Source organism: Palaemon carinicauda, chromosome 23, assembly GCF_036898095.1.
Source record: "Palaemon carinicauda isolate YSFRI2023 chromosome 23, ASM3689809v2, whole genome shotgun sequence".
Taxonomy (NCBI): Eukaryota; Metazoa; Arthropoda; class Malacostraca; order Decapoda; family Palaemonidae; genus Palaemon; species Palaemon carinicauda.
Genome location: NC_090747.1, coordinates 114,007,363 through 114,022,104, shown reverse-complemented (window position 1 = coordinate 114,022,104; position 14,742 = coordinate 114,007,363). Strand labels below are relative to the sequence as shown.

The 14,742-nt window shown below is 32.2% G+C and overlaps 1 protein-coding gene across 1 annotated transcript in view; it reads right to left on the bottom strand.

Annotated features, from left to right (window-relative positions):
- The window catches only part of LOC137617396 (T-box transcription factor TBX1-like), a 114,766-nt gene that overhangs the window by 15,268 nt on the left and 84,756 nt on the right, over nt 1-14,742 (bottom strand). The window contains 1 exon segment of the mRNA XM_068347421.1: nt 13,354-13,529. Within this exon segment, the coding sequence (XP_068203522.1) occupies nt 13,354-13,529 (176 nt within the window).

The window sequence follows — 14,742 nt, the reverse complement described above, 5'->3', positions numbered from 1 at the left end:
GTGTCATAGGAAAATAGATAAATGAGTGAAATGAAAAACGACTTTCACAATGTCAATCTTGAGTTTATATATCACGAAATCTGATGAAGAAATTTCAGTAAAGGTTACGGATAGAAAATGAAGTTTAGGCTGGAAATACAAACGTTGGAATAATGAATGAAGAAAGGAGATAAAGAAAGAGGATAGAGACTCAATAAACGATAAGGAGATAAATCAGAGAAGTAAAATATTATATAATATCCTTGTGAACTGAAAGCATGAGAGATAGAAAAAATGGGAAGAATAAGAATTCTAAGGTGGGGAAAAAAAAAACAATGAAAAGTGAATAAATGTGATACCAAAAGATGTATCAAATTCATTGAAATTTGAAAGGTAATTAATAACTGAAAATTTTCCTGATTTCATTAGTAATATTGAAAAGTAATTGTTTGATGGACATATTTGTTTGCATTCATCTAAACGTTTTCATTGAATTAAATGTTTCTTATTAGTATTAACAATCTCTCTCTCTCTCTCTCTCTCTCTCTCTCTCTCTCTCTCTCTCAATATTTTTTTATAACTATATAAACCGAAATTACATTTTTTCTCAGGTAATTGACCATGATCTCGGTGTATTTAAGCTAATCTCTCTCTCTCTCTCTCTCTCTCTCTCTCTCTCTCTCTCAATATCTTTATACCCATAAATGGATAAATTATATATTTTCCCATTGATCGATCATGTTGAAGGTACATTTAAGCTAATCTCTCTCTCTCTCTCCCTCCTCTCTCTCTCCTCTCTCTCTCTCTCCTCTCTCTCTTTCCTCTCTCTCTCTCTCTCTCTCTTTATAACCCTAAATGGATAAATTAATATATTTTTCCATTGATCGATCACGTTACAGGTACATTTAAGCTAATCTCTCTCTCTCTCTCTCTCTCTCTCTCTCTCTCTCTCTCTCTCACAATAAGTTTTATTACCACAATCGCATAAATAATATATTTCACATTAATCGATCATGTTATTGGTACATTTAAGTCTGTCTGTCTGTCTCTCTCTCTCTCTCTCTCTCTCTCTCTCTCTCTCTCACACACACAATAGTTTTTATTACCCACAATCGCATAAACAATATATTTCAAATTATTGATCATGTTATTGGTACATTTAAGCTAATCTCTCTCTCTCTCTCTCTCTCTCTCTCTCTCTCTCTCTCTCCAATATTTAAATAACCATAAATTGATAAACTATATATTCTCCAATTAATCGATCATGTTATTGGTACATTCAAGGTAATCTCTCTCTCTCTCTCTCTCTCTCTCTCTCTCTCAATATTTAAATAACCATAAATTAATAAACTATATATTTTCCAATTAATCGATCATGTTATTGGTACATTCAAGGTAATCTCTCTCTCTCTCTCTCTCTCTCTCTCTCTCTCTCTCACAATATGTTTTTATAACCATAATCGCATAAACAATATATTTCACATTAATCGATCCTGTTATTAGTATTTTGAGTCTCTCTCTCTCTCTCTCTCTCTCTCTCTCTCACAATACGTTTTCATTACCATAATCGCATAAACAATATATTTCACATTAATCGATCATGTTATTGGTACATTTGAGTCTCTCTCTCTCTCTCTCTCTCTCTCTCTCTCTCTCTCTCACTCAAGATTACCGCCCTAATTACCGAGCAGAATAAGGCGTGCGCACACCAGACAGCTGAGACTACCGTCGGAGATGGATGAGTGCGGGAAAGGGGATGACTTGGCTATGTGGGTGACACCCTCTTTAGCCCGGGGCCTTTTTGGCTATGGATGCCATAAGAGCAAGTGCCTCATCCGAATTCCTAAATCTTATCTTCGGTCCTAATTTCGTTTATTCAATGTCGTGGATTTATTTGAGTTTGAGTGATGATGATGATGATGATGATGATGATGATGACGATAATAATATTAATTAAAAATAATAATAATAATAATAATTATTATATTACTATTATATATCATTATTATTATTATTATCATTATTATTATCATTATTATTATTTGCAAGTGAATAATAATAATAATAATAATAATAATAATAATGATAATAACAATATTAATAATAATAATAATAATAATAATAATAATAATAATAACAATAATCATAATAATAATAATAATATTAATAATAATGATAATGATAATAATAAAAAGGTAACACCAACAGAATAATAATAATAATAATAATAATAATAATAATGATGATAATAATAATAATTATTATTATTATTATTATTATTATTATTATTATTATTATTATTACCCATGTCCCTCTACTTAAGAACTCAAAAAAAAAAAAAACTTTCCTAAGTAACCCACGGCTGAAATACCCATAAGAGACCGCTCATTAAAGCGAAAAAATCCTCATTATACGTAAACTGTTTAGGTAATTTCACACCTACCGCATGTGTGAGTGTGAGTACATGTGTATTTATGCAGTAATTAGTTCTTCTTATACAAGTCCTCATTATTTTCTTACGTGTTTACTTGTGTATGTACGCGAATGTTTTTTTGTGAGGGAAATCTTTTCATTAATGATATATCTTGTTGGTGTTGTGTATATTTACAGTATATATATATATATATATATATACATATATATATATAAAAATATATATATATATATATATATACATACATATATATATATACATACATATATATATATTATATATATAACCATTATCATCATATCCTGCTACGCCTATTGGCGCAAAAAGCATTACTTAGATTCCGCCAGTCCTCTCTATCTTGAGCTTTCAAATCATACTTCTCCATTCATCATATCATACTTAACGTTTCATAGTCTTCAGCCACGTAGGTCTGGGTTTTCCAACTCTTCTAGTGCCTTGTGGAGCCCAGTTAAACGTTTGCTGATTATACGTCCCAAGTCTTGCATAGAAAATATGTAGATTTATGTATATGTTACTTTTATACAGTGAGATTATAAGCATTTTTAAGATGATTATAACTGTTATAAATTATTGTGCGAGATCCCTGAACTATCTTATATAGGTGACGTGTATTAAGGCTTATATGTGACGTGTTTTAAGTCTTCTAATCAACGTGTCTTAAGTCTTATAGGTGACAGTATTTTCCAACACAGTTGAGGTTTCCACAATCTAGTAGTTTCAGCATATTGACAGACACACAATACCTTTGCTCAGAATTTCAGTACAACTCGAATGGTATTCGCCAGAGAGTATCTCGCTGTGTGAGCGTATACTTAACCTTTTGTAATAAAAGTGAAATAAAGTATTTTTCCGATGTCTCATATCCGGTTACATGGTGTATATGTATGTATGTATATATATATATATTATATATATGTGTGTATGTATGTATGTACACATACATACACAGTATATATCCCATAATATAAGAGGTCCAGTGGTAGACGAAACTGTTAGAGCATTTCTACATATCCTCATAATCTTTTAATTTTCCTTATAAGATATCCCCGTGCTAAGGAGGCTTACATCTGAAATATATATATATATATATATAAAGGAGGCTTACATCTGAAATATATATATATATATATGTGTGTGTGTGTGTGTATGTGTGTATATATATATATATATATATGTGTGTGTGTGTATGTGTGTATATATATATATATATATGTGTGTGTGTGTGTATGTGTATATATATATATATATATATAGATAGATAGATAGATAGATAGATAGAGAGATAGATAGATAGATAGAGGGATAGATAGATAGATAACTTACATTTCTATCTCTCCCAAAATCAATTATCTGTATTATTACTATCGTCATCAAAGACATGACCTCATCGACGCCATGAAGAAAACAGCAATTTTATGATACTACAAGAAACCGAACACAACCGAACCCGGGTGTGAAAGAAACCCGCAGGGTGGGCTCACCACTTCAGGTGGGTTCGTTTTGGGTGACCTCATCGGGTGTGTTTGAAGTGACTGGCACGTGGCCCCTACGGTTATTCCAGCAGCACCGCAAAAACCAATACAAGAAAAACATGTGTCGATAAGGTTGCATTTACTGGACAATGCACATGATAGTTTACTTGAAGAGAGGGAGCTGCTGCTGCTACTGCTACTACTACTACTACCACTACTACTACTACTACTACTACTACTACTACTACTAATAATAATAATAATAATAATAATAATAAAAATAGAATCCTTTGGGTAAATGGAATGTAAAGCAACTATTATTTTGTGTTCTAATAAAACACTACTACTAATACTACTACTACTACTACTTCTACTACTACTACTACTACTACTACTACTACTACTACTACTACTAATAATAATAATAATAATAAAATACTTTGGGTAAGTGGACTGTAAAAGAAACTATTATTTTCTGTTCTAATGACCCTATTGGGGCCCATGGGCTTATAGCATCTTGCTTTCCCAACTAGGGTTGTAGCTTGGATAGTAATAATAATAATAATAATAATAATAATAATAATAATAATAATAATAATAATAATAATAACAATAATACCAAGTATAATAATAATAATAATAAAAATAATAATAATAATAATGAAAATGAATATTTGTGACTCTTGAATATTCTTGAGTTTCTATAAAAGGAATTCACAGGACTGGAAACTAACATTTAAAATTATTATTATTATCATTGTTGTTGTTGTCGTAATAAATTAAAGGAGCCCAGCTAATTATTGACACATTGAAGAAGGCTACACAGATCATATAAAGCAAGTGACAGGAATCGATGATTACTCCCATCCATAAACAAAAACCACTATTAGTAACATTATTGTAATTACATGTAAACTCATAAGGCAAAAAATATTGTAATTTAAGAACGGACCGAGACGGCAAGTCCCGTTCCTTGGGACGTCACGTACCGTCTCTAAGATGGAGACAAGCGCTTCAAATCATTATTATTATTATTATTATTATTATTATTATTATTATTATTATACCTTTACCACTGAGATATTCTATTTTTTTTAGAAAGGGGGAAAATTGGAGTCAAAAGGGAATGGAAAAATGGAATAAAATTGAATAGTTATAAAATACAAAAACCAAAATGTCTGACAGAGAGAGAGAGAGAGAGAGAGAGAGGAGAGAGAGAGAGAGAGAGAGAGTAGAAACCAATGAATCAATCCCTTCTAAACAATAACTCGGTTGCTCACTCCACTCTCCCTTTCAAAAGATAAACAATGACTCTCCCCTCTCTACCACCTCCTCTATCCCCTACCCCTTTCCCCATTAAAATCCCCTCCCCCACCCCCCCCTCCCCTCCCTGAGATGCACCATAACCGCATAACGATGAACAAATGTTGAGATTCACGTCTCACACGAACCGACGCGCGAACACATACACATATGAAACTCATTTTAGTCTCGTTTCCCCTCTCTGGGTTTGTCCACATCCTCTCTTTTCTTTTTATTTCTTTTTCTCTTCATTCATTCATTTCGTCTCTCTGGAATCTCTCTCTCTCTCTCTCTCTCTCTCTCTCTGTATATATTTATGCATGGTTTAGCTAATAACCGTTAATTAAAATATAACTATCTATATGCAGTTTCTCTTAACCAAAAACATAGTCATATATTCACTTCTGAAGCTACACTGACAATAATAATAATAATAATAATAATAATAATAATAATGATAATAATAATAATAATAATAATAATAATAATAATAATTAACTAAAGGAGGAAAACACTTCAGCGTTTCAAAGGATTGTGTGTTACACACAAACACACACATATATATATATATATATATATATATATATGTATATATATATACTGTATACATGTATAACTACATATATAAACATACTGTATATGTATACACACAATATGGTGCCATAGAGCCCTCCGTTTAATAAGAATAATGTGGACAGGTAACATTAGAACGGGGGTTAAATCTTCCTTAATTGTTTAGAATGGTTCAAAGTTAAAATGTTAGACGTAATGGGGAAGGAGGAAAATAATGCCTTCACATTAAATAGCTCTCTCTCTCTCTCTCTCTCTCTCTCTCTCTCTCTCTCTCTCTCTCTCTCTCTCTCTCTCTCTCTCTCTCTCTCTCTACTAAAACACGAAAAATAATGATATTAACAACAACACTAATAATTATTAGTGTTGTTGTTACTACTATCGCTATTATTCGTGTTTGATTCTTATTAGTTTAGTATAAGCATGCACTTTATAATATATATATATATATATATATATATATATATATATATATATATATATACATATATATATATATATATACATATATATATAGTATATATATATATATATATATATATATATACATATATATATAGTATATATATATATATATATATATATATATATATATTATATCTATAGTTTATATATGACATATCTGTTTTTGACGTTGTTAATAGTTTATATGACATATCTGTTTTGACGCTGTTACTGTTTTTAGGATGATATATTGTTAATTTATTCTCATCATTTATTTATTTCCTCATTTCCTTTCCTCACTGGGCTATTTTTCCTTGTTGGACCCCTTGGGCTTATAGCATCTTGCTTGTCCAACTAGGGTTGTAGCTTGGCTAGTAATAATAATAATAATAATAATAATAATAATAATATACACACATATATACATACATAATCAAAACGCAAGCAATATACATTAACCAATAAATACACATTGCATGAAATGAGCAATTGAATGCGCCTCGAATATAAAAAAAAAATCGTAACACAACCCTCTCTCTCTCTCTCTCTCTCTCTCTCTCTCTCTCTCTCTCTCCCCAAGAGTGTCTGCTGGTTTGCGATCTGCTGAAAGACGGGACATGCTTCACACCTGTGGTCGGTCGGTCTCCGCTTCCCGGGCCCAGACCCGCGAAGAGATTATTTTGACAAACTCGTGACCACAAAACTCGAGTTTTCACAGCCATTTCCTTACTTTTGGGGGGTGAGGGAGGACTAGCGGATACTCTAGGGTCTAGAAGATACCCACCTCCTTTTTTTTTTATTAACAGTAACAACAACAACGAGTGACGAGTTAATTTTATGTTCAGAGGACTTCCTGGGCGCTGGAGTTCATTTTTGGTGGAATTAGTTTTACGGTTTTACTATTTTTTAAGGGGAATAGTAATAATAATAATAAAAATAATGATAATGATAATAATAATAATAATAATAATAATAATGATAATAATAACTGTAATAATAACAATAAAAATAATAATAATATTAATAACTGTAATAATAATAATAATGATGATAATTAATAATAATAACAAAAACTATAACAAATATAATAATAATAATAATAATAACAAAATCTATAACAAACATAATAATAATAATAATAATAATAATAATAATAACAATAACAAAATCTATAACAAACATAATAATAATAATAATAATAATAATAATAATAACAAAAACTATAAAGATAATAATAATAATAACAAAAACTATAAGATAATAATAATAATAATAATAATAATAATAATAATAATAATAATAATACACAAAACACAATATCCAGACAATAACAGACTTAAAATCGCATTTACAACCTTCAAGTTTCCAAGTCTTTCACCTTCAAAATCGTCCTACCAAATAAAAAAAAAAAAATGAAGATATATCTAACTTAAAAAAAAACATCTGACTGAATCAAGCAGATATTACCATTTCTTCGCAGCTTGGAAGTAAATCATTTTTGTGAGAGACACAGCTGCTGAATGGATAATTCAAGACAGGGCCAATTCGTACTCAATGGTTGCACAGTTTGTTATCCTTAGTCTCGTTCAGGATCTGTCTTCAAGTCGTTGCAGTTATTGGAATATCGTTTTTAAATTTTCTTTTGGGTCTTAAATAGTCTAAAGAAAGGCACAATTAGATGTTATCAATAGTGTACGCGATCCGGCAAAAATTACGGATAAATATTTGTATAGATATGCACACACGCACATGAAACCCCCTATCACCAATGTATGAATACTTCCTCTCCCCACTACTCGAGGGATGGGGTGAGCTGAGTGTTACCGAAAAGATATATATATATATATATATATATATATATATATATATATATATACACACACACACATATATATATATATATATATACATATATATATATATATATATATATATATATATATATATATATATAAAGTCACTTGCTCTTTACTCTTTATTATACAGGGGAGAATGTTATTATTATTACTATTATTATTATTATTGTTATTATTATTATTATTATTATTATTATTATTATTATCATTATTATTATTATTATTATTATCATTAATAATACAACAGTAGCAATAATAATAATATTGTATCCATTCACCAAAACTAAAGGCGCGAAGTTATGAACATCTAAAACACACGTCAACACTTTCAGATCACATCTCTATAACGGCTCATCAATCCCTAAAATCACTTCTCCACGTATTATCCCTCTCCTTCTTTATCCGTTCCTATTGCCTATCTCTCCTTCCTTACCCATTCCTCCCTCCACGCTAATAAATCCATTTCCATCACAGGAAGTATCAACAACAACAACAACAACAAAAACAACAACAATCCTTAGGAATCTGACCCGAAGCGTCAACATGTCCCGTTTGACAAATTGACCCATCGGGTGACCTGGAGGTGAGGAGTCTCTCCTGCCACTGGCGGTCAGGGTTCCTACCGGACAACCAACGAGGGGAAGCTGGTGGATGTAAGGTCCTTTTTTAACGAGGCGAAGAAGAAGAAGATGAGGAGAAACACCCGTTTCACAGGCAGGCAGGCAGAGAGAGAGAGAGAGAGAGAGAGAGAGAGAGAGAGAGAGAGAGAGAGAGTTAAAAAGGAATATACCCTATATAATAAAAATCAAGTGTCTGGATATATATATATATATATATATATATATATATATATATATATATATATATACATAGAGCTTTCCGGTTACGTTCAGCTCTCATCATCCCTTGGGTAGGGAGGAGAGGGAATAGTCATACCATGGTAAAGAGGGAGGGGTGATTGCGCATGTGTGTGCATATCTATCTAAATATGTAGCCTTTAATTGCCTGGTTGCGTACACTAGTTAGAGAATAAAATGTGGAATATATATATATACATATATATATATATATATATATATATATATATATATATATATATATATATATATATATATATATATACATATATACAAACACACACACACACACACACCCTGTATAATATGAAACAAAATAGTTTAAAAAAGGAACTCATTGGTTAGTCCATATGCCCACAGCCTATGGAAGAGCCCTATACCCACAGCCACAGAAGGCAACGGTGGGCATGGGCACAGGGTATAGACGGGACGTATAAATTTCCCCGTGGGTGGTGGAGGCCCAAGATAATCAGTTAGGCCAAATGTTGACCTTCCGGTATCGTGTCTGACAACTCAGGGGGAGGGGGGAGAGTAGAGAGGAGAAGGTGAGGGGAGAGAGAGAGGGCCAATTTGTCAAATGAGTTTTCTGGGGAAGAGAGAGAGAGAGAGAGAGAGAGAGAGAGAGAGAGAGAGAGAGAGAGAGAGAGATGAGAAATAACGATGAGATTAAAGGGAATGCCCTTTGGAAAGATTTCAACTTGCAAGAGAGAGGTTTTGTTGATAACAATAACAATGAAAGCACTAACCATAACCACAATAATAATAATAATAATAATAATAATAATAATAATAATAATAATAATAATAATAATAATAATAATAATAATCATAAAGACAAGTAGTGTGAATCCCCTGGAGCTAAAGCACGGTAAGAAATCATGTTATAAAGTCCCACTAGTCTATTTAGTTTAAGTAAATTTAAAGGACGTACGATTATAGGGCATACTGTAAGCATTGGAATTAAGTTTTTTATTTTCTTTTTTAATTAACGTATATCTTCGTATACTTACACATATGGATGTATATATACATATACTATATATATATATATATATATATATATATATATATATATATATATATATATATAAACGTTAATTACACCATATATATATATATATATATATATATATATATATATATATATATATATATATATATATACATATATATATGGTGTAATCAACGTTTATATGGATGGTGTAAGAATATCAACGGTGGATTCGCTTAAGTCTTCGGGCCTTATTACATCAATTGAGAAGACGTCGTAGAAAATGTTTTTTTTTTGTAGCAACTGATGAAAGAATGTGAGAGTGACCATTATCTTTTCTTCCTCTAGAGCCACCCATGTAAAATAACAGAATACCTAAATGCTGATCCATACATATAAAATATATAGTGTAGGGAGCAAAACATAGATATAAATGAGGAAAAACGCAAATATAGCAGAAGTGAATTAATGAATTATTTGAAGTTCACTGGCATGTGAAAATGATAAGATATATATATATATATATATATATATATATATATATATATATATATATATATATATATATATATATATATGTATATATATATATATATATATATATATATATATATATATGTATATATATACATATATATATATGTATATATATAGAGAGAGAGAGAGAGAGAGAGAGAGAGAGAGAGAGAGAGAGAGAGAGAGAGAGAGAGAGAGAGAGAGAGAGAGAGAAAAGCTGCCTATCCACCATCATAAAAATATACCTCATAAGTATGATATACACAAATGTTCGTATAATCGAAACCTCCCTAATATATTTGATGTTTACAAAGTAATTCCCGCAATCTCCCTTCTCATATTCGCGGTCCATACTCACCACCGAGAGCAGTTTTTCGGAAGCCAACCCAAATCCTGTCATGCTAACATGGTCTTTATCTGGAGCATTGTAAACACGCACGATGGGAGAGAGCCCAGACACCTTCATGTGTAAACAGTGCCCCCCGGTGGTTCCTGTATGCCCCTACTGCCCTAGTGGATCCTAGGACACCCAGTCCCCTAATACCCACTCCTATACTCCTGTCCTACTCGGCAAGAGGGTGCTGCCCCTCTTCTGTACTCATATCAAGGGCCAGATACCCGGGGTCCTTGCTAATACCCTGATTTTCTTGATGTCTTTATTTTATATCAATGATTCTGTAGGATACAAGAGCAGTTCCTAGAACACCCAGTCCCAAAACACTGACTCCTGTACTCCTGTCCTACCGGGCCAGAGACCCGAGTCCTTGGTAATGTCCTGATTCTTTAATGTCTTCACTTTGTATCAATGATTCTGTAGGATACAAGAGCAGTTCCTAGAAAACCCAGTCCCCTAACACTGACTCCTGTACTCATGTCCTACCGGGCCAGAGACCCGAGTCCTTGGTAATGTCCTGATTCTTTAATGTCTTCACTTTGCATCAATGATTCTGTAGGATACAAGAGTAGTTCCTAGAACACCCAGTCCCCTAATACAGACTCCTATACTCAGGTCCTACAGGGTCAGAGGGTGCTGCCCCTCTTCTGTACTCATATCAAGGGCCAGATACCCGGGGTCCTTGCTAATGCCCTGATTTTCTTGATGTCTTTATTTTATATCAATGATTCTGTACGATACAAGAGTAGTTCCTAGAACACCCAGGCCCCTAACACTGACTCCTGTACTCCTGTCCTACTGGGCCAGAGACCCGAGTCCTTGGTAATGTCTTGATTCTTTAATGTCTTCACTTTGTATAAATGATTCTGTGCGATACAAGAGTAGTTCCTAGAACACCCAGTCCCCTAATACAGACTCCTATACTCCGGTCCTACAGGGTCAGAGGGTGCTGCCCCTCTTCTGTACTCATATCAAGGGCCAGATACCAGGGACCTTGCTAATGCCCTGATTCTTTAATGTCTTCACTTTATATCAGTGATTCTGTAGGATACAAGAGTAATTCCTATAACACCCAGTCCTCTAACACTGACTCCTGTACTCCTGTCCTACTTGGCAAGAGGGTGCTGCCCCTTTTCTGTACCCATATCAAGGGCCAGATACCAGGGTCCTTGTTAATGCCCTGATTCTTTAATGTCTTCACTTTGTATCAATGATTCTGTAGGATACAACAGTTCGGTGGTCCATTTATTTTTTGCAATTGGTGTCAATACAAGTTTAAGTTATTACTTCAACTTTTCTTATTGGGAAAATTACTTTTCGTACTGATTTTCAATTTGGTAAAATCCCGGAAATTAAAGTTTTAATTTTGTGATTGGTTGAAAACTAATAAACATACAGTATATACGTATACACGTTTTATCATACATGCAATTATAAGTTAACAAACATGGACACATACACACACACGAGCGTGTACGTATACAAGCAGTTATGATCTGACATCAATCAGAAAAAAAAAAGTAAAAGCACAACGAAGAAATTTCCATTTGCAGAAAATATTAAAAGGAAGCAAAAGCATGAAAAAACAGATTGAAAAATGAATATACAAACGCAACTTACTTTGCATAATCCTGCATTCAAACAAACAAACAAACAAGGGAGGTAATAAACACTATTAAAACACAGCTTTCTTGTCGGAGATTAACATATTTGGGACATTTGATAGAAATCCACAAAACAAAAAAGAAACAAAAATAAAATATGAAAATTCACAAAATCAAAAAAAGAACCAAAATAAATAAAACATGAAAATCCACAAAATAAAAAAAGAACCAAAATAGATAAAACATGAAAATCCACAAAATAAAAAAAGAACCAAATTAAATAAAACATGAAAATCCACAAAATAAAAAAAGAACCAAAATAAATAAAACATGAAAATCCACAAAATAAAAAAAGAAAAAAATAGTTAAAACATGAAAATCCACAAAATAAATAAAACATGAAAATCCACAAAATAAAAAAAGAACCAAAATAAATAAAACATGAAAATCCACAAAATAAAAAAGAACCAAAATAAATGAAACATGAAAATCCTCAAAATAAAAAAGAAACAAAATAAATAAAACATTAAAATCCACAAAATAAAAAAAGAAACAAAATAAATAAAACATGAAAATCCACAAAATGAAAAAAGAAAAAAAAATAAAACATGAAAATCCACAAAATAAAAAAAAACAAAATAAATAAAACACGAAAATCCACAAAATAAAAAATTAATGAAAATAAATAAAACATGAAAATCCACATAATAAAAAAAAAATAAAAAAAAACATGAAAATCCACAAAATAAAAAAAGAACCAAAATAAATAAAACATGAAAATCCACAAAATAAAAAAAAAACATGAAAATAAAAAAAGATAATTAACAGCAAATCCAAACTAAAAACAGCAAAGAAACCAACAAAGAGAGAATATAAGAAAAATGGGTCAACTGTAACATGTGAAACACTTTACCTTCCTTAGGCTGGGCATTCTGGTAGGGTAAATAAGTCACTCCCGGATGCCTCTGCTGAGGGCGTTGCGAGGAAGACATGCGCTGTTGGGGGTTACCTGGGGGGCCTCCTCCACCCCCTCCTCCTACCCCGCCCCCTCCGCCGGGGTGCTGCAACTGGTTCAAGACTTCCACGACGCTGTGGAGGAAGAAGTATGATTTAAGAGGTTTTTTTTTTTTTAATCATTTGCAGAAACAGTTAGAATTATTAACATTTATTATGAAACTAAATCTATTATAATAATAATAATAATAATAATAATAATAATAATAATAATAATAATATTAATAATAATAATAATCTTTATTTCAGCAGAAGCCATATACAGAGTTACAATAAGGGTACAGTGATCTTACACTTTTGACATCGGTAAAAAAAAAAAAAAAAAAATTGGAACAGGAAGAATTGTTTACTTTAATTTACTTTTATTTTGAAACACTGCTATCCCGGTCCCTTGGGTAGGGGGAAGAGAGAGTAATCATACCCTGGTAAGAAGGAGGTGTATGTGTGTTGTGTGCATATCTATCTAAATATTTAGCAGTCCTTTTTGACGGGTAGCGTACACTAGTTAAGTGTAACGAATGACTGAGCTCAAAGTAAATTATTCAAGAAAATAAATCATGCCAAATATCAAAGAGGTAGAAGGAACTAGAACTAGAAATAAATTACATGAATTACAAAAAAAAACACTAATTACTGTATGTTAACTAATTGTTTCATATAACTGGCGTTACAGCATCATAGTTCAAAGAGGCAAAAGATCATTAACATAAAAAATAACAGCTGATTGATGATGCTGCTTCCTTTGTTAGGGGGTGAAGATCGAGAGGGAGGTAGAGAATTAAATGGTGAGATAAAGTGAAGGATGATATGGAGAGAAGAGGTTTAGTGGAAGAGGATGCCTTTGATAAAAGACAAAGAAGAGGGTGCATCCGGCAACCGACCCCTTAAAGTAGGGATAAGATGAAGGATGATATGGAGAGAAGAGGTTTGGTGGAAGAGGATGCCTTTGATAGAAGGCATTGGAGAGGGCGCATCAGGCAACCGACCCCTTAATGTAGGGATAATAGGAAGGATGATATGAAGAGAACAGGTTTCGTGGAAGAGGATGCCTTTGATAGAAGGCATTGAAGGGGGAGCATCAGACAACCAATCCATTAATGTAAGAATAAAGTGAAGGATAATATGGAGAGAAGAAATTTGGTGGAAAATGATGCCTTTAATAGAAGGCATATGAGGGAATGCATCAGGCAACCAACCCCTTAATGTAGGGATAAGGTGAAGGGTGATAAGGAGAGAAGAGGTTTGGTGGAAGGGGACGTCTTTGATAAAAGACAAAGGAGAAGGTGCA